The sequence below is a fragment of the Sinohyriopsis cumingii genome, chromosome 15 (genome assembly GCF_028554795.1).
Source record: "Sinohyriopsis cumingii isolate HCF-2022 chromosome 15, ASM2855479v2, whole genome shotgun sequence".
In the NCBI taxonomy this organism is placed as follows: domain Eukaryota; kingdom Metazoa; phylum Mollusca; class Bivalvia; order Unionida; family Unionidae; genus Sinohyriopsis; species Sinohyriopsis cumingii.
In genome coordinates this window covers 63,110,058-63,132,644 of record NC_142975.1, presented here as the reverse complement: position 1 = coordinate 63,132,644, position 22,587 = coordinate 63,110,058, and the positions used below count along the sequence as shown (strand labels likewise).

Sequence of the window (22,587 nt, the reverse complement as noted above, 5' to 3'; positions counted from 1 at the left end):
TGGAGGATTCATGTCAAGACTTAAAAAGAGGGGACTAATGGCTCACATGTATATAATCTTACGGCATGGGATCTGCTCGACTTCCTTTATTTAGTCTCAAGTTTCTCGAAATCGGCTCGACGAATTTTCTTTAAATTTTCTCTGCTGTTAGAAAGTGATCTTATTTCAAAACAGTATCAGCGGCATCGAAATCAAAATTCTCTAAGTAAGGTTTACATGAGTGCAAACTATTGATACCGTTATTAACATTTGCGTGTTTTTCATGGCCGGTAGCCCCTAAGGAGCCCATTATTTTGCTGTTTCATCTGCACGAAATTCGTCAGGACTTTCTTCGCAGGTGGACTCTATCTCCTAGAGATAAAATATCCATGGAGGATTCATGTCAAGACTTATAAAGAGGGGACTAATGGCTCACATGTATATAATCTTACGGCATGTGATCTGCTCGACTTCCTTTATTTAGTCTCGAGTTTCTCGAAACCGGCTCGACGAATTTTCTTCAAATTTTCTCTGCTGTTAGAAATGGGTCATATTTCAAAACTTTATAAGCGGCATCGAATTCAAAATTATCTAAGTAAGGTTTCCATGAGTACAAACTATTGATACCGTTTATTAACATTTGCGTGTTTTTCATGGCCGGTAACCCTTAAGGATCCCCTTATTTTGCTGTTTTCGCCACTACTTCACAGCTGCACTCTTTCTCCTGCTTCCATTTCCGCAAGGTATCTGTAGTATTTTACACCTTGAAAATATACAACTCACTCACCTAGACAGGGAACTATTTTACCTGCGTATCCTCAGGCCAGTGAAATTATGCTTTTAGGCCACATTTCACCTATAACCTTCCACCATGTCTACCATTATAACAACAACACAAGACGTCTCCAGACAACGGAACCGTCCGTTTTGAATTACTCTATTGCACAATTTACATGTCATCCGTCACGAATAATGCACATGCACACACATAATCGTTACATATGATTAGGTTTTAATACGGCCTACTCATCTCCAGGGACATTTATGGTACTCTGACCTGCACTCACTTTAAAATTAAAACATCCATCCTGGAATCTCATCAACAATGCAGTCTGTGATGTTTTGCCCGAGCAATTGGCTAATTAGTCGGGATGAGGACACCGACTTCCCAAAATCAACCATGTGATCAAAATACTATTAGTAGAGGTTCAGTTAGAGCAAAAGTTTGATACAATCTATGAACATTTTAGTGGGGTATTTTGTATACCCGGTACACATCGTTGTTTCCTATCGACGTTATTCGTCACGACTTCCTTCGTGGGTGGACTCTGTCGCACAGATATAAAATATCAAGGAAGGTCCATTGTCAGAACTCTCTAACGAGGAGACGTAGAGGCCCGCCCAACTGTATACGTAAGGTATAATATTCTGATCGCATGTGGTGTCCTCGACTTCTTTTATTTAACCACGAATTCGTTGAAATCTTCTCGACTAATTTCCTTCTAAGGTTTCCTACTGCTGTGATTGGTTACTTTTTACCGACTGTCAAACAGGGGTTGAAATCATAATTCTCAAGTATCGCAAAGTTTGTTTCCAATCGGTTCAGAGACTATAACGGTTTTTAATAACTGCTTTTATTCGTAAAGACCCTCTTTATATCTATATATGTATATATGTATGTATGTATGTATATATATATATATATATATATATATATATATATATATATATATATATATATATATATATATATATATATATATACATATACATATACATACATATATATATATATATATATATATATATATATATATATATATATATATATATATATATATATATATATATATATATATATATATATATATATATATATATATATATATATATATATATATATATATATATCTGTGTGTGTATGTGTGTGTGTGTGTGTGTGTGAGTGTGTGTGTGTGTGTGTTAAAGTGTGTGTCAAAGACGGGCCCATGTCAAAGATGCTTAAAGAGGGGACGTAAAATAAAACATTCTAACGGCATGTGCTGTACCGGCCACATTTCTCTAGCCGAGAATTTCTTGACAGCGGCGCGACAATTTATTTTTATGTTTTCCTACTGATGGAACAGATCCCGAGATAGATGCTGTGCAAGAGGCATTGAAATCAAAATCCCCTAAGTAGTCGTCACATTACTACAAATTATTGATATATTAGATCAAGGTTGTCAAACACGCGACCCGCAAGGCCGTATCCTGTGCCCCACAAAATGATTGGTGTCACAAGGTGTCATGAGAGAGAGCCCTTGGGCCATCAAAAATCCCCTAATGCGGCCATCAGGGTGGTTAAAGTTTGAAATCCCTGTATTAGATGTACATTGAGCGTGTTTTTCAAACCAGGTACTCACAGGGTGCCCCTTAATTCGCTGATTCCTCTCGAACAAATTCGTCGTTGGTCGACGCTGACCCATAGACATTAAGTGTCAAAGAAGTGTCTATGTAAAAAAAATGGTCAAAAAAATCTTCTTACTGCATGCATTGTATCCAACCCGTTGGTCTAGCGGACAATTTCGTGAAATCGGTTCAATAAATATTCATCAGACTTTTCCTACAGTTGGAACACATACATGAAATAAATAGTTTATAAGGAGAAGTTCAGTTAGCAAACATATATTGATACAATTGTTGCGTGTTTCTTATACTTGCACCCGCAAGACGATCCTTATTTCACCAATTCCACTTCATGAAATTTATTAGGACTTCCTTGGTAGGTAGACTTCCTCCCTTAGAGATAAGTATAAATAAGGATCCATGTCAAATATTGTAAATAGGGGACGTAATGTCTCAACTGTATACATCGAATACAATCTTCCAACGGTATGTGTTGTATGCGATAAAATTCTCTACAAACTTTTCCTACTGTGGGAACTGATTCCAAACTAGATGAAATCAAAGTCCTCTAAGTCATTTTATAAGTAGATCAAGTTATAGCTCAATTTGATCCACATTTTGCGTGTTTTTCACAGATGGTACCTCCTAAGGCGCCCCTTCATTCGCAGTTTTATCTCCATGAAATTCGTCAGGACTTCTTTCGTAGGTGGACTCTATCTAAAAGAGATAAAATATCCATGGAATGTTCTTGTCAAGACTGTATAAAGAGTGGATGTAATATGGCCCACATGTATATAATCTTACGGCATCTGATGTGCTCGACTTAATTTCTTTAGTTTCTCGAAATCTGCTTGACTAATTTTTTTACACTTTTTCTGCTGTTAGCAAGGGGTCTTATTTCGAAACAGTATAAGAGGCGTTGAAATCAACATCCTCTAAGTAAGGGTCCCATAAGTACAAACTATAGATACAATTTATACACATTTGCGTGTTTTCATACCCGGTACACACTAAGGCGCCCCTTATTTTCCAGGACTTCCTTTGTAGGTGGACTCTATTTCCTAGAGATAAAATATCAATGAAGGGTCCATGTCAAAACTCTATAATGGGAGTACATAATTTCCCAATTGTATACGTAATGTAAAATCTTCTTACAGCATAAGTTTATGTATACATATATATATATATATATATATATATATATATATATATATATATATATATATATATATATATATATATATATATAACAAAGCGCTCTAACACTTAAAATTAAATGTAAACGTTAATTAAACGAAAATTACTTCGTGGATTGCCTCTACCACCTATATGTAACATGTCAAAGAAGAGTAAATGTCAGAATTCTTTAGGAGGGTACGTAATATCTACACTTTACATGTAAGATATGATATCCTTACGGCATGTGTGGTACCGAACTTCTTTTTCTGTTCGAATTTACTTTAAACTTTTCCTCATGTTGGAAACGATATCGGGTTAGATATAGCTGAAGATGCGTTGAAATCAAATACCGTTTAGAAGGTGTTGAAATATTTAATATGTAATATTTAAACAATCGGTCCACATTGTGCGTGAGATTTCATACCCAATAACCATAGGAACCCGCTAATTTCGCTGATTGTTGTCGACGAAATTCGTCAGGACGTCCTTCTTAGGTCGCCTCTATCCAACAGAGATAAAATCGTAAGGAAAGGTCTCTTTAAAAACTCTTCAAAGAGTGAAGGTAATGTCCCAACTGTATACGTAAAATATAATCTTCTTACGCCAGGCAGTGTACCCAAATCCGTTATACAGCCAAACGTTTCTCGGAATCGCCTCAACTAGTTTTCTTTAACATTTTCCCACTGTTGGAGCACCGTTGTTTATATTTGACGTAATTTATATCTTATTTAATTATTTGTCAGCTTTAAAATCTTTTAATTTTTTAATGTCATTATATGTCAAAATAATATTGTTTCGTTTACTAGGAAATAGTATTTTTTCCAGAAAATAGTTTGACCTTGACTCTTCATTTTCGTAAACATAAAGCTGACCTGGTTGTCGGTCTTACTTTAAAATTAGTAACAGTCACGCGAACAAGTTATTTTTTCATTTATTTTTATTGTGGGAATAATAAGGTTGAGATCGTGGCTGTTTTGGATATATGACCCGCGACTTGTAAATAGCTTTTAGTGAAGTAAACAACTTTTATTCTCGGAGTAATAAGGATACAGGGGCTACGTGATATTTCCACATACAGATCGGTAAAACCGATTGATCTTGACGCTGGTAGATTGCGCTACCAGATACCCCGAAGCCATAGCTTTGCCATGGATTGAAACCGAACGTGTATCCGAAGCGCTCGAGGACATGTTCAGCAGGGTCGGAGTGCCCGAAGAGGTTCTTACGGATTGTGGAGCGCAATTCACCTCAGATCTCATGGCAGAAATTAGAAGGTTGTTGTCCCTTAAACAGTTGCGCACGACACCCTACCACCCTATGTGCAATGGGTTGGTCGAGAAATTCAACGCGACGTTGAAGCAAATGTTGCGACGGAACAAACTTAAAGACCTAATAATGTTTCCTACCTTAAATAAACTCAGCATGTTTTTTTTCTTCTATGTTTTCTAATTTCATGGTGTTTGTATTCGTAATCTTATCATTATATATGTTTTTTTATTTTGTAGGTGTTGTCTAATGTTGTAAAACGCTTAGTAAAGATTAGGCGCTATACAAAGTCCTTATTTTTATTATTAGTATGTGTGCGGAAAGACCTAAGGATTGGGATAGGTATCTGAACGCAATTCTGTTCGCGTATCGTGAGGTTCCTCATGAAAGGTTAGGCTTCTCCGCGTTTCAACTATTGTACTGTAGGACAGTTCGTGGTCCTATGCGCATTTTACGCGAGCTGTGGTCAGACGAAGTCGCGGACGAAGAAGTCAAGACTACTTACCAATACGCAGTAGATCTGCGCGAACGATTAGAGCGTACATGTCGAATGACGCAAGGCAAACTCGCGAAATCTAGTTGTAGGTACGTGAAGTACTACAAGAGAGGAACGCGAAGTAAAACGTTTGATGTTCGTGCTTCTCCCAACGAATACAAATTAGCTGCTATTCCAATGGAAATTGCCATACGAAGTCAAACAGGTGAAAGGCGAAATGGACTATATCATTGACGTGGAGGGTATGTCCAAGATATTTCACGTCAATATGCTTAAACTCTATCTAGAAAGACCTAGACAAACAATGGATAAAGGGGTCTTGAATGTAGCATGCGTAGCGGTGATAAAGGATAAGTCGTGTGACGAATTGGAATCGTCTCCAGGACAGAAATGCCCCTTGAATACCCCATTGACGTAGTGAAAGAAGGTATTGACCAGATCAACGTATGCCCGGATGTATCAGTGGGTCAGCGTGCACAAATATTGTAGGTTTTGTCCCAATACCCTGACGTGTTTACGGACAAACCGGGCTCTACTGGATTGATTCAACACGAGATCAAGTTGAATACCTCTGAGCCGATCAGGATTAAATGATATCCAATACCCTTTAATGTGCGAGAGACAATCAACGAAGAAGTGGGGAAAATGTTAGACAAGGAAGTGATCGAACCTTCCAGTTCCCCGTACTCGTCCCCTGTTGTGTTAGTCAGAAAGAAAGACGGGAAGAACCGTTTTTGCATTGATTTTCGGCAATTGAACAAAATCACCGTGTTCGACACAGAACCAATGCCAGATATGGAAAGTTTATTTTCGAACTTGGCAGGCCATAAATGCATCCCCAAATTAGACTTTACCAAGGGATATTGGCAGATACCAATCGCTGTAATGCCCGAATGTTAACGGCATTCGCGAATCCGAAAAGTCTTTATCAATTTAAAGTTATGCCTTTCGGTTTAGTCAACGCCGGTGCGTCATGCGTTCGTCTCATGCGCAAACTATTAAACGGTATGGAAAACGTCCACAGTTTGTACATGATATCTTTGTTTATATACATACATGGGATCAACATGTTAAAGTATTACGGGATCTGTTCGATAGACTTCACACTGCAAATATTACAGCTAAGCCCACCCAAATGTAGTATAGGGTATTTTAGCCTAGAGTGTTTGGAACATCTCGTGAGTGGATTAGGTTAGTTGAAACCTCACCCAGATAAAATAGGAGCAATCAAAGATGCACCTAGACCAGAAACTAAAAAACAAGTACGATCTTTCTTTGGTTTGATTGGGTTTTATAGGAAATGTGTCCCCAATTTTGCGGCTATTGCCAGCCCATTAACAGCCTTGACTAGAAAAGGGCAACTGAATAAATTCCTTGGGGTGTGTGCCAGGAAAAAAGCATTTAATGCTTTAAAACAGAAACTGTAAGTGCACCAATGTTAAAGTTGCCAGAATTGAACAAAACGTTTGTGCTGAGGACCGAAACGGGTTTTGGGGCTGTTTTGATACAGGAGCAAGAGGGAATGAAATTGCCCATTGCTTATACAAGTAGGAAATTGCTCCCTAGGAGCGAAACTACTTCGTAATTAAAAAAGAGTGCCTAGCCTTAGTATAGGGGATAGGAAAATTATATAAGTACCTTTTCGGGAGGGAGTTTACTTTCCAAACGGACCATCAGCCGTTCTTATACTTGAACAAAGCAAAGGTCGCAATGCAAGATTGGTGCGTTGGGCGTTGTCTTTGCAACCGCATAGTTTCCGGATCGAGGCGATTCGAGGATCGGAAAATGTGGGTGCTGAGTTTTAAAGTAGGGTGTAGTTAGCAGATCATTTTCGTTCACTATTCAAATTGGAAGTGTTAACAATTGTTTATGTTCACATTCCGTGATTTTTCTAAAAGTGTTACCACTTTTTTTTTTTGGGGGGGTAGGTTCTGTCACGGAATTAAATTCATTTATTTATTGAATACATGTACTCCGGTTTCGTTTTTTGTTACAACGATACCAGAGGATGATTTATGTATATTGTGTCGTATTTCGAAATAGTAAGTTCGGTTCATCCCATGCCGCACGTGCGAAGTGCTCTCGATGGGACGAACCAATGCATATAATGCACAGACTATGTTTGTGTATAAATACTTTACCGTACGTAAGTTTCTTAACAATACCAAATAGTCTTGTCAGCAGTCAGTCTGCTTCAAAAACGTGCACATATCCAGCTGTCGAGATATGTAAGTTTATTAATTTCTAGTTTATAAGCTATAAGTACTGTATTACCACGTTTATCTTTTAATCTTTGCTATATGGCTTTGGTTTACGCAGCATAATACACATATTTCTATTCTCGTTTTCTACTTAGCAAGGGATTTATTTTAGCAATGCCAAGCTACATTTTTAAAAAAGACTGTTTAATATAGTAGGATTCTTATCGAGCAAGATTAGGTTTATTTTTGAACCTGTCATTTTGTAAGTATTGTGCTGATAATGTAATCTATATAATTTACCGTGTATAACGTCAGTGTGGTATTATGCCCGTGTCCTGTATGATACACGGTATTGGATATATTTTCAGCTGTCTGTGTCTGTGACCGGAGTGTCTGTGTCTCTCTCTGTCACCAGAGTGTCTGTGTCTGGAGTGACTAGAGTGTCTGTGTCTCTGTATGTTACTGGAGTGTATGTGTCTGGAGTGACCGGAGTGTTTGTGTCTGGAGTGACCAGAGTGTCTACTGTCCGGGGTGTTCGGAGTGTCTACTGTCCGGGGTGTCCGGAGTGTCTACTGTCCGAGGTGTCCGGAGTGTTTACTGTCCGCGGTGTCCGGAGTGTCTACAGTGCGGGGTGTCCGGAGGGTCTACTGTCCGGGGTGTCTGGAGTGTCTAACGTTCGGGTGTCCGGAGGGTCTAATGTTCAGAGTGTTCCGAGTGTTTCGCAGTCTTCTGAGTGTCCAGAGTCTGTAGCAGCTGTGAAGCTGAACTGTAGCAGCCGTGGAGCTGAAACAAAGTGTACTGATGACGGAGTGTGTCTCCGTATATGTAATTTGTTAGCCGTGGGCTAATTTTAGGGTTCGTAAAACCTAGTGTATCTTTCTGGACTGATAAGTTGTATATCTGTCCCTCTTTCTTGTCACCATAATTTCGCTACCTGAGTGAATGCATTTTACTACTTGAGTAAAATTTTACATCTTTTACTACCTGAGTAAACTATATCCATCGTTTCATTGCCAAATCGTTGTGAACCATTCACCCCTTGTCTTTGTATTTGCTAAATTATTTTTTTTTGTATTTTTCATCAAGTCTGTGCGTTCTTATGTTAATTAAATCCAATATTCGGATTGTATATACACACACATATTCATAATTAATTGCTCATGCAAGTCATCCATTATTAAACCTTGTAGTTATATCTTCGTCAAAAGTGTTCTGTTGTGAATCCGAAAAGTCCACCCGGTTATCTTGTTACACCATGATGCGCCCTTATTTCGCTGTTTTCTCTCGACGAAATGTCAGGACGTCCTTGGTTAGTGGACTTTATACCCTAGGATTAAAATATCAAAGATGGATCCATGTAAAAACCTAATAAAGAGGGGACGTAATGGCTCAAATGGAAACGTAAGATATAATCTTACAGCATCTGTAGAGTTCTGATTGCTTTATCTAGCCGCGATGTTCTAGAAATAGGCTGAAAAGTTTTTTTTTTCTCAAATTTTCCTACTGTTAGAACGGATCACTACTTTCGTACTGTTCAACAGGCGTTGAAATCAAAATCCTCTAATCAGAAGTTCAGTTAGTACAAACTCTTTTATTCAGTCTATTAATATGTGCGTGTTTTTCGTACCTGGTACCCGTCGGACGCACCTTATATCGCGGTTTGCTATCGACGAAATTCGTCAGGACTTCGTTCGAGAGTTGACTATCCCCTAGAGATAAAATATAAAAGAAGGTTCCATGTCGAAACGGTTTAAAGATATAATGTTTTCACGGCACGTGTCTTAATCGACTTTCATCTAGCAGTAGATTTCTCGAAATCGCCTCGACGAATTTTTTTTATTAAAAAAATTTTTTAGAACGTGTACCTAGTTAGATAATTGGCAGTAAACTAAAACATCTGACGCAAATGTTTTTGTGTGTGGGACATGTTATTGTCCATATTTTGTTTCGGATAAATTGTGACCCACGTGTGAACCAAAATACATTTAACCCGCTAAGAGAGTAAACATTGCGTTCGCTGATGCGTGAAAATAGTATCGTTTAAACTTGCAATTTCAATAAATCATTGTTTATCTCACAAAGTAACCTAAAGGCTTCGGTGACTCCAGGTAGATCGCTTAGTTCCCAAGGATTATATGACAATCTTATAGGTCACAAACTCATAGACCCATTTTTCTACTGATAAATGTTAAGCCCTTGTCACCAGTAGTAATCCCAGGCATTGTGTTATTGAGAATTGTAAGGACAATATTGATTTTTAACTGGTATATAGCAAGAACTTAAACAAATGAAACGTAACTACTCAAGTTTTAAGAGCAAATGGACAATATACTTAGTCAACCATTTACTTTTGGTGCCTCGGGGTGAGAATAGACGTTACTGGATGGATAGTCGTCAAACAATGAGACATAGTGTGTCGATGACGTTAAAATACTAGATTTTAATATTTTGCCTTTTAAATTATTACTACCACTTGGTTTTGAGAAATCGCACCTGTTAACTAACTTCACGCGAATATTTAAGCCATTATTCGGGACACAGTTAATCTAGTTCACAATAAAACTGTCCCAAACCGTTTTATTGTCTGACTCACAAACGACTGCTTTAATATATACTACTTGATGAAGAAAGTGCATATTTGATGCAGAAATTGATATCAAACACCCAAGAGTATATGATCATAAACAGCTTCTCCTGTCGTGATAATTACAGCCTGAACTTGCGCGTGGAAGCGAATACGTGGATATTTATCCCATTTCACGTGGTAACAGAGGAACTTGGATGAAGAAGGATAATATTTAGCTATTGGTTAGAAACAGCAAGCTGGAAACATCACAAACAAATTAAAAAATAGGAACGCCCCCAAGACCCTCACGTGGAAAATATGTACACAAAATACACGTTTGTGTTTGAAATATGGACCTTGTGATTAAATATAAATTTGAAAATAACCGACAGACGCTTTGCGCAAGAGTTTATATCTGTGCTTTTGTCAACCTTTTTCTATTTATTACGTTAATGCCACAGTTTTATAGAACAATATTTTATCATTTGCAAAATAAAAAAGGAAGAAAAGTCAGTTGGTTCGCGGATGTTTAAGGTGTATGCCTGTTTTGTCCTTATCTCTAGCAGACGTAACTAATGTGAAAAGAATCCGTTTAGAGTTGTAATGCTTTCCTTATCTAGGTGATTTCTAAGATAGTGATATGACTAATTTTATGTTAGGACGAAAACGCGTATTCTTACTCAAATGAATTTTACTTGGACAGTAAATGGAAAGAGTATGCTTGTAACACATTTGTTATCTTGCTACTATTCATAATATATTCTATATACATCATATATTGCAGAATGAATCCATATCGGCTGAGTTATTTCACGTATATTTCAAATGGTGATGCTAGTGTAACAGATTATATGATTTCCTCAATCGGTCTATTTAAATAATGTTCTGATTGTATGAATGAATATGTGAATTTCCCGATCATATATGAGTTCACTTTTCCAATTTGTCAACATTATAGCTCCTGTATACTCTTAGTAATGTATACCGATCAAATCATTACCATATTCAGCTAAAAGGAAAATTAGAAGAACGACTGAATGAATGAATTCTAAAGTGAGACAGTCTAATTTCCTAATTAAGCATACTCGTTGTTTCTGTATCTGCTTGCACTGATGAAGCTGTCCAATTTGTCTCTGATATGTACCGAAAGCCATCGTGTTTTATGTTAGAGCAGTATTATAAAGCACAATATTTTCAGGATGGTTTCTATTTTCTGTAGACACACGGAATTATTATATGCTCATTTTTTCCCCCATTAACTTTACATTGTCAGAATCGTGCAGTATTACCCGATATTGAACCCGCGCGACAATACACATATAGCATTCATATGCATAAAGGAACTGCTTTCTATTGTAAACAAACAATGGATGCATACGCCAGCACTTCTGATTTGTGTATAAATCATGTACACTCGCGTAAGGGGCTCTTTACGTTGTGGTTGTTTAAATTTGTTTCTGAATGAACTAAAAGAGATGTTTCGTGGACTGCCACATACCAGCTGATTTGGCACATTCCGCGTTGATACAATGTTTCGGATTTAGGCTAGCTACAGTATACAACAGACGCAAGAATTGGTCCTTACAAATAACATACAAGTGACAAGTCATATACTCTCTTCTTTAGCTGGTGATAAGAATGGCAAAATAAAATGTACTTACAGTTTTGTATCCTGAATTTCCTCAAAATGTATTTTCTTAATTCTGCAAATCCAAATTACATGAGCCATGTCATAGGTTCTCAATCTTGATTACGCATTTCGAAATTGTACTGTAATTTCGATGATAATTGCAATTACATCCTCCTTACTGCACTCAAAATGAAAAAAAACATTAAATTCCATAGCGTCCTTTTGATAATTGCAAATGAAAGACTTCAAATATTTTCCACATTATGATTTCAAACATTCAATGACAGAAACAGAAACACATTTGCAGATGCCAACAGGCTTCTCCTTAGCGTCCTCAATCTCATGTATTTCATGTGGAATTGTCGCATACAAATCCAGTCCATAATCACGAAATTTCCTAGAATCGAGAATAATACCAAAGTCTATTCACTCGAGATCAAATCGAAAAGTTCTTGCAATGCACATTCATGCACAATATGACTCCAAATTTCAATTTTAACTAGACGCACCATTTTCTTTCCAAAGTTATGTCGAGCGTGCGGCTAAGTTCAAATTTATCTGGGCGGAGTTATGTGCGCAGTAATAATGATAATTTGTGTAATGATGAATATGAGCTTGTGTATTTAGCTTGGAATGCGGCATACATTCATTTACGTTGTTTCTTGTAGAATAAAAAATGAGCATATAATAAAAAGGTTACTGCATTTGTATGTGAAAATATGAACTCGTTTTGTCAGAAGATCGTGCAGTATTCCATCCAAATAGCTCGTTCATATTTTCCCATACAAATGCAGGAACCTATAAATATTGCACAAGTGATAGTTTCGTCATGAGTGGTCCATAATTTAATTACACAGAAATTTCCGTATAATGATATCCTTGATAATCAATGAACATGTTATGAGACAACAGTCATATAGAAGACAAATATCATTTCATTTTACAGATATTAGAAATATATTAGTACCAGTGATTTTAGCCGAGCCCATATATGTGACGACATCTTTAATCCCTTGGATAAAACCTATTTTATTGGGTTGTTGTTTAAAAGGGACCAATTATATTTTTAACTATAATATTAACATCATTGAAAACGATACATTTATAACACCATGTTTTGTCTACCCATATGTAGTACGAGAGATATCAGACAGTATTCTTATCTCATCTTGCTTCATATTATATAGTATGACTGAATGGTGTTTGCTCTTATTTTCATATATAAGTAGTATACTGTGTTCAGTGTGTGATATGACGTTAGGCATGGTCCTTTTTGATTTTTCAAAAATAGCATTTATACGATCAACTATGAGAAAGTCAAGAAACCGTTTTGAGCATATTAGGGTTCATGTCACTGCAATCAAATCAAAACAGGATGCAGTAACATTACTGTCACAGCTTCTACTTCTAACCAAGTTTCTGTGTTTAACTTTCTCTGACTTTTGCCACACAACAATTTAGGAGGGTACCGACATAATGCAATGAATTGCAAACGAATAATTTCTGTGTTATACACAACATTAGAAGGAGGAAGAATCAACTTCAGTCGAACAACAACATAAGACGATGACGCAAGAAACGAAAACGATGACTCTCAGCAGTCAATAATGTGTAATTAGTGTAACAGTGGATCTCTTACATCAGTTTCGGACCGAACATAAAGAAATAAGAGCGTTATATCGAACCTACCTGTGAAAACCAAAGAACAAGAGACATATACTTTCTACAATATCTATAACATCAAAAGCAACAACAGCAAGAACAGCAGCAAGGACAATGATGCCAAGATTGTTTGACTCGTACTAAGACATTCAAAGAAATCACTTCGAGCTATTAATAGAAAATCTTTTGACGTTGTTAAACTGGCAATTTCATGACAACCAAAATTGCTCATAAAATTGATGTTATCCTTGTATTGCCCAATCAAACCAAACAAAGAAAGTACGTGTGCGTCTGAAGAAAATCTAACATTATTTTAATACAAATAGTATGCTTGCATATAAACTCTTTTCGGGGGAAGTGATTTATAACCGAAACATGCTATTGACTTCCAAAGGAGGCCCTATTGTCATCCGCAATGTTCCGTTCCCATGGTGAAACATCTTTTCATGACTAGTTTTAATTTTCCATTTGGGTTATAATGGTACAGTAACCTGTAATAATGTTTTTCCAAAATATTTTCATAACATGTAATCCATAAGGCGTCTATGCCGCTCTTTTTAGCTACTCCTGGAGTTCTCTCTCTCTCTCTCTCTCTCTCTCTCTCTCTCTCTCTGAATGCAACAAGAAGAAAAGTCCTGAAATATCAGAGTGAATTTTTGAGGCCAGTTTTCATGATATCAACAAAATTTACTATCTTCTCACAAACCACGCTAGCGGCACAAAACCATAAAATATCGTACACACCCTAATCGGTATAAGACACTAATAAAATCGCTATTGTACGCCCCTGAAACCCTCCTCACTGATTGCTAGAACAACAAATCTTTATCAGGGAAATGTATGAAGCATCAGCCAGACGAAACTTGACCTAGTAGTCGTATGTCACGTATCTAGGCTAACTTATTTAGCCCATAACGCTTTCTGGTTAAGTATAATTAAACTAAATTGAACGAATCGCCCGAGGTGATTACGTCTGATACACGTGTGCATCAGAACGGTACATCAGTACCCGGACCCAATATTTGTATGACATTGTTATTAGCTGAGTATGAAAGAAAGCGAAACATGATGTCATCAGACACGTGGCAAAGCACACAAATAGCGATCGGAAACTTCAGTATAAATACAAGCACCTTAACCTTATCTAGCAAAATACTACCGAACGCTGATGATGGCATTATGTCGTATCTCGTTCCATATATTGGCGTTGTTCCTGCTATTAGTAGCACATGAACAAACGGCCGCTGTAGCCACTTGTCCACATGAAGATGCATCTCTTAAATTATGGTCAGATCCGACAACGTGGTCTTCAGGAAAGGTAATGTTGTCTTTTCTATTTTTCTTTTTGTTATTTGATTGCATTTTTAACATCGTTTAATCCAAATGCCTTTAAACGGTGTCGATAAAGTCTTAAAACATCAAAATATGTGTTTTATTGGACAATTAATTATCAGAAACATTTTATTCCTATGATCATTTACAATTCCAAACATGTCTGCGTTCACAGTATTACATTTAATCGACTATGGTGGTTGTATTGTTGTTTCAATTTGGTTATATATGCAGCGAGCATAGGTGTTATCTAACAAAATGCGGTAGCTATCGACCCCGAAGGGGAAGCAGATTTAGAATCCATTTTGTTTGGTTTGGTTGGTTTTTGGTTTACATATTTTAAATATGAAGAAGAGAATTTATAATTTTTGTGCAAAGAGCAGGGATACCACTACCACCACCACCACTAGTATGTCTTCAACACCATTATTCTTCAATGACCGTACCACTTTTATTGGCTACAAACAGTTATGTTCGCTATAATGCATACATACATTCAATAAAGGCAGTTTGGTAAGGAGATTTCAGATAGGTATTCAAACGTAATAAGTGGCGAACCCGTTTACATCTATAAGAGATGGCAAGATTGATAAAATCGACGGGAAATGGAAAACAAAAATAAAACAAAATCAGAAACCTTACTCACAAGAGGCTTCAGATATTAAGAAATAGATGTGAACATCATTGCAACATCTGAACATAGATGGTATACGTTATTACGAAAAGAACACGATATTATGAATGAGATCATGACGACGACGACGACGATGAGGATGATGATGATGGTTGTAGCAATGTGTGAAAACTATCAGAAATCTACCTGAAAACAAGATCAATAGAAACAAGTTTTTTTCACATTTTCACATTTACCAGTCTGCAATTAATTTTAAAATAAGACAGATAGATTGAAGGATCTGACTAACTATTCGCAAACCGAATGATTATTAACATTTACGTACTTTGCCAATTTCTTTATACCATATAACAATTGTATTCAAGTTATTTTTATTTGCTAACTTTGTAGTAAGATACCTGACTCGATATAACGTTTGACAGCGGGTTCCTATTTTGTAGTCTGAAGTCACATCTGTGTATAAATCTGTATTAGACGTATGAAATATTTCGGTTGTGTCTTTTCTCGCATGCTAAGGGAAATCTGTAACACTTAGGGTGGCTGCCCTACATTATTAATACTAGGCGTTAGTTTTCATTGCAGCTAAAGGTAATTATTAGGTGTTTCCAGGAGATATTTTCTTAGCGTATTGCAAAATGGAAATTGTATATGCTTAACACCCATCAGAGCTGCCGAGCAAGTGAGACTAAGCCTGTTATTTAATCACTTGATATTGTGACCTCGCCATTGTGAAATATTTCAATGTTCATGCAGACTTTCCTTTCTGAAGAGATCGTGACTATTTAGTCTTGAACACTAATAACAAGAGAGGTAAGTAGTAATACCCTTCGAACAAGTGGACTTCTATGTTAAATTTGGGTGGGGTTGTACCCTACGGACAATGGGAATTTAACATTCTTGCCACCGTGACGTCATCATTCCTATTGTCCCTATACAAACCCACTATTTTTGATGCCAGACAGTCCCAACATTTTTGACCCTAGACAGTCCCAATCCATTGTCCCTATGCATCCAATGTTAAAATTCCTCATGTTAAATTCCCATTGTAGGTAGGGTACAACCACGTAAATTTAACATAGAAGTCCCTTTGTCCGTAGGGTATCACCTATTACTACTTATGTAGAAAATAAAGAAACAAGAATGCCATGAGCAAATGAAATTTACAAAACGGATCGATATATTTCTATCCTTCGTGAGCCTGGGGTATATCAAGCGAACATCGGACATATTGTGATAATTTTCCATTGTTGACCGGTGTAATCATCTCATCAATGTATAATATCGTTTTTAATTATCTAGGTATTGTGGATCTGCTACTGATGTCATCCAATATATATATATATATATATATATATATCTGTCTCCTATAGCATATATGCTTTCGAACATATTATTATTATTATTATTATTATTATTATTATTATTATCATTATTATTATTATTATTATTATTATTATTATTATTATTATTATTATTATTCAGCCAGCTGTTGGCGCCAATGTGACAATCGACACGGGCATACTCCTAGATGAATCAAACCTTACCCTGACAGGCATTGTAGTGATCTCTAGTGGGAAGCTCGTATTCAGTCCTAAGGTGGATATCACGCTAACAGTAAACTTTATAGAGATATCAGGAGAGGTCATCATTGGAAGTGAATCTTGTCTTCATCAAGGAAACGTTCATGTAACACTTGCCGGTAAGAACTGAATTTCCCAACATGTCATCGATTCATTTAATTGTTCTGCGTGTTATTCATATCTAAGATATTACTGCATATTACGTCTAAATAATAAATACTAGATTAGATGCAAAAGAGTTGAAGAAGCATGGCGAAATAAATTGATGAGATAGACAAAATAGAATAGTGTGATCTAATCTTTGACGCAAACGTATAGAAACTTTCGAATGCTAATTATGTACGTAATAGGTTCAAGCGTCAAAGTCTCATCGTATACTACTTTTACGACTAACAGACTAATGGCTCTTTATGAAAATAAGTTAATGGCAATATATCTACCATAGTTTTTGTATGATAGGTTGCATTTCACGTAACTGCGTATTAGTGTGATGTTAGAAGAGATGTTGGGGGAGAATAAACAGGAAATAATGCAAGTGCAAGAGATGAATAGATGAACTTATATCGGACAGGATATAGAGGACCGATAACAACAATGACGAATAACAATGACGAATATCGATTCATTTACCCATTTACCCATTTTTCTGTGTTTTTTGACAGGAAAGCGCGGTGATTTCCCAGAAATCGGAAAGTCAATTTTAGTGAAGAGCGGTGGTACACTGGAGGTTCATGGCAAGAGAAAGTTGTCCTGGACTAAACTGGATGGAACTCTACAGAAGCTCTCCAAATCAAACGGAATTCTTTATGATCATAGCGTATGTGTACAATTGAAAATATCCAGTAGATGTTTCTTCAATGTCTTGTAGCATTCTTGTCCATTCGCGATCTAAGCGTTCTTCCGAATGGCAACCTTGTAACCAAACTGTCTTCAACACCGTCTGAGAGAGGGTGATCTTATTTGGTTTTTCATTACTGCAAAATTAGTATATTTTGATTCTATTCCGTATACAGCCCTGATATGAAGTAGATTAGATTAGTCTGACCTTGTTATGGGTAATTTGGAAACGCAATTTTATTCTACACCCTGTTTAACCAATTGAGGTCGGACGATCATATTTGGTCTTTTGTTTCGCAAAGATTGTGCATGACAAAGACCTTTTCTCAATGATAGATACAAGCCAGTGTTGGGGTCAAAGTCAAACCACTAATAGACCTATATCTGCTATTGGCTCCACCAGAATATTGTTTTTATCGTAACTTATCTTTGGGTGCATGTACAGATGCATTTCTGGTCAGTTTTGATAGAATAATCGGAAAACGGGAAAGAAATTATTCTTCCCAGTGCCGAATATAACTGACATCAGAGCCTTATTTACCTATATTCTTTCACAATCAAAGCGTTTAGTATCATGCTAATTATTAGAATTATTTATTGTCTTCCTCCAAGGAATATTCCTAACTGGTAAATTAGTTTTTTCTGAAGTGCATTTAACGTGCATATGTTTATTCCTTGACTGATGCTCAACAATCTATAAATCAAAGTAGAATATAAATATATTTAACAGTTTACTTATTTAGCCATCTCTACGTTTCCATCCATCTAGCGTGATCTTTACGATTAATTTTGGTATGTGTTTGTATTTCTTCCCATCTATTTTTCACTGATTCGACAAAGAAATCTAGCTGTTCTGCTAAGCTTATTTGTCTTATCTCAGTTTTGTTATCTCAGTCCGGTCGTCTCGGTCATGGTGTTCATGCAATAGGAAATTCTTTTACAATGAAGATACCTTTGCTGTTTTCTGTTGTGCCTTACGGAGTTGTTATAAAATCTAACAACATCAACACCTACAACAACCGAAAACAACGAATACATATCATAACGAAATTCACTAATAAAGCAATTGAAGGTATCTGCAACTCTAATAACACAAAACCAAACCATTTTGAGACACGCACACACACATACACACACGACGTTGAGCTTTTTGATATAGTTCGAGGCACACAGGCTATACACATCGCTGGCTACAGAAATCCATACTCTCTGCAAAGCCGGCACAAAATCATCAATGTATTATGTCATGCTGGTTTTCTCAATTTTGTCCAACAACAACACTCCACACCAGATGACTCAGACACAGTAAAGCAATTTCGAATGACAACATCTGCACCTACCAACCAGACTGATAATTCATCAGGTCCCACGCTATTCCACAAGTAGATTTCCTTGTAGTATGTCATTGCAATAGCGATTGCTACATCTTTGCTATTTCCATGAAAGAAAATATAAATTTCCCAGAAAGTCATGAATTTGAAATCTCCTCAGCTACTACACACTTGATTAAAACTGTATCCAGTAGGCCTCTTGTAATGCAAAGTATGGTGCCATTTTCTGCCATAGTACGTGTTCCAAATTGGCACTGTTGAAAGTTACATATTATCCATTTAAAATATTAATTATGTATAGTTATTCTAGTATGGCATACATCGATTCAATGTATTAATACAGTAATAATCTCAAATGTTTTTATGTTTCTATTTTCTCATGCGTAGAATATATGTACTTTTTGTCGACAGGTCTTCTAATTGATCTCATTAACATATTCATATTAATGTGCGGTATTGATATAACTATAGCACGTTTCTCCAAACCGCTTCTTGATTTTGTTGTTGTTACGAGGAACGGCATATACAACTAGACTACACTTAGAAAATTATTCATATTTTCATAAATAGTATAAAACTTGATGACCTTTACATAACGTGAGAGGCTATACTATTAGCTCATTGATAATATGCGTGTTGCATTTGCTAGCTATATTGCAAGCATGCCGGGTACCATTAATTTAATTGAAAAAAGATGAGTGAGGAACACTATCTATGTCGGTGTTTGTACTAAGACAAGAAAATCCAGTCACGGGGTTACATTAGTTATCTCTCCGCGTGGCATAGCCTCGTGGGAGACAGAAATATAACCCTTTGACTGGGATTTCCTTGTCTCTGTTCAAACACCAACATAAATTCTATAAATATATATTAATCCACCCTTACATTCTCATTCAGGTGGATGGACCCAACGATCCTGACAGTTGGATGGACGCCCTTGTAGCATACGTCTTCGAAATCAATACCCTAAATCAGCCTGTGAAAAAGAAATTTGAAGTGTTTGGGTTTTACTCTTCGAATGAACTTGAAAAGCGGGATACTTTACGAAAAATGATTACAGGTACGCTTGAGCAATATCTGTCAACGTCAAGCTTTGCAAACAATTTTTTTCTTCTAATTTTAGGTTATAAAGAATTTAAATTAAATATGTAAAATCAAAAGGAGTATCCTTATTTGATTAAGTATAGAATTGTGCTTATTCATTTCATCCTTGGGTACATGAAATCCTTGTTTTAATACAGAATAGATAGAGCCTCCGATTATCTTGAGTGAAACTAAATCTGAACGATGACGTTATTATTATATGTGTGTGTTTCTCTTTTCACAGAATTAGCAAACAACGAGGTGCTTTTGTTCTCGCTGAGAAAGAATTTGATCTTGACCAATGATTTAACCGAAATCTACAACGCATTTGAAACTTTAGTTTTTGGAAGTGTGACAGGCACAAGCAAGCTGAGGACAGTCAGCAACAACATGAATGCATACGCAGCCTTGGTGTATAAAAGTAAAATTTCACATTTTAAAATAAACATAATTTGTAATAAATCGAGCCATCCTCCATGCAGAAATGAAATGTTTGTAGCCAAATTCAATTTCATTAGTGAATTATTATTAGTTTCACGACTCCCAGGCATTCTTAAATTTGATACAAATCCCAATACTACAAAAAATTCCAAACAAGTCCTTTGAATTTGCATTCATATAACGTGTTCAGGAACATTTCCAAATACCAAACAGCAACTTAAATTATGAATTGGAAAAATACGCGCACTTTTTTATAATTCATTGCTCCTAAGGAATGAGCAAAGTTTATCAGTGATTGTTTTACTTAATACAATAGAGAAATAGTATTAAATGGTTTATATGTGTCATTTATCTTCTCTATACATGATCCTAATAATATTATCTCCTTGCAAATGACCATTTTGATTCATTCTGCTTTGCTGTTTGCATGTCTGTGTATGTATGTATGTATGTATGTATGTATGTATGTATGTATGTATGTGTGTGAGTGTGTGTGTGTGTGTGTGTGTGTGTGTGCAAGCGTGCGTGCGTGCGTGCGTGCATGTATGTATGCGTGCCAGACCATAAACATTTTATACTATTGCAGCTTCCACTGGTGTAGTGGTGAAAGAGACAATCACTCCACCATCCAGCTCAGGAAGTCTTGCCTCCGCTGACTTGACTCTTTGGGACAAAGGGCTGAAGTTTCTTGTGGAGAGCTTGACTGACACTGACGAATCCTGGAAAGCCAAACAGAATTTTTTCATCTTTACTACTTTTGCCGCATATCCCATAATAACTCTCATCGATTATGTGACCACATGGAATATTGGTAATAATCAATTTGTTTGTTAGGACAGGCATACATGGACTCAAAACCACTCTAAAATTTAAATACACCAGTCATCAACAGCAAGCTCCTTAGCAGCATAGAGCTGTAATAAACCATTAGTTATCAATAGTTTTACCTAGCTCAGCTCAGTAAGTATTAGGACGTAGAAATAATCATAGAGGTTCGAATAGAAGGACATCATGCTTAGTTCAAAGGTAAGATGTGCCATAAGATTTAAGGTAAATGGATGCTAAGTGAATATAAAGAAAGAATTTGTAGAATTCCTCTTTGCATATTGATATGATGGCATACACAATCTATTAGCCTGTCTGGAGGAATAATAATAATAATAATAATGAATGAGCGTGTACTTTAGATCTCATCCCATCTTATTAAAGGGGACAAGGTCGTTATTTCCTCCACTGATTATGATTGGAACCAGGCGGAAGAGGGGACAATAATAGAATGTTCTTCATGTAGCAACAAGCAAGTCAGGATAGACTGTAAGTAAACCTTTACGCTTTTGATAATTATAAACAATATCATCGTGCACTGTACATAATTGTAAATAGTTGCAATAGAAATCTAACTAGCAATTGACAAGGTAGAGATACACGTTGTTTTTTGTTGTGTTTTTTTTTTGTGTTCTATAATACACCTTTAAAGGTAATAAACGTACGAAAATACATTGGACACGATGTTTATCTCTGACTGAAGTATTACTCACACCTTTATAGACGGTGTTAGTGTCTATCACTGTTTACAAATATTATTTAAGGAAAAAAACTGCGCGCCAATGCCGAACAGCTTTAATAAGAAAAAAGTGATACACTTTCAGTGCATGTCAACACTTTCGTCTTCATAGTTTTGCATTTTATAGTAAGCAGGGTGGATACTAGGTCTGTACAAAAATAGGAGACAGTGGTGGTGCTCGTGCGGAATCTTCTACATACATTATTAAATGGTTGATTTCTTCGCATTACCAGTACCACCCCGTTACACTCACTGGGGCGGGGTAGAAGATGGAGTAGTAGACATGAGAGCAGAGGTGGCGCTGTTGAGCAGAAACATTATTTTTGAGGGCAAAATGGAGGCTAGTTGTTACGTCAATGATGCCAATAGTCCAGGAAAGTGCAGCAACTTCAACTATGACACGTTTGGGGGACACATCAAG

At 36.5% G+C, this 22,587-nt stretch overlaps 1 protein-coding gene across 1 annotated transcript in view; it reads left to right on the top strand.

The window, feature by feature from the left end:
• LOC149781943 (cell surface hyaluronidase-like) overlaps positions 1–22,587 on the top strand; it is a 49,639-nt gene that overhangs the window by 10,952 nt on the left and 16,100 nt on the right. Inside the window, exons 2-6 of the mRNA XM_089935038.1 lie at positions 16,813–17,029; positions 17,573–17,727; positions 19,976–20,138; positions 21,189–21,413; positions 22,400–22,587. Of these exons, the coding sequence (XP_089791164.1) occupies positions 16,813–17,029; positions 17,573–17,727; positions 19,976–20,138; positions 21,189–21,413; positions 22,400–22,587 (948 nt within the window). The remainder of the gene's footprint in view (positions 1–16,812; positions 17,030–17,572; positions 17,728–19,975; positions 20,139–21,188; positions 21,414–22,399) is intronic.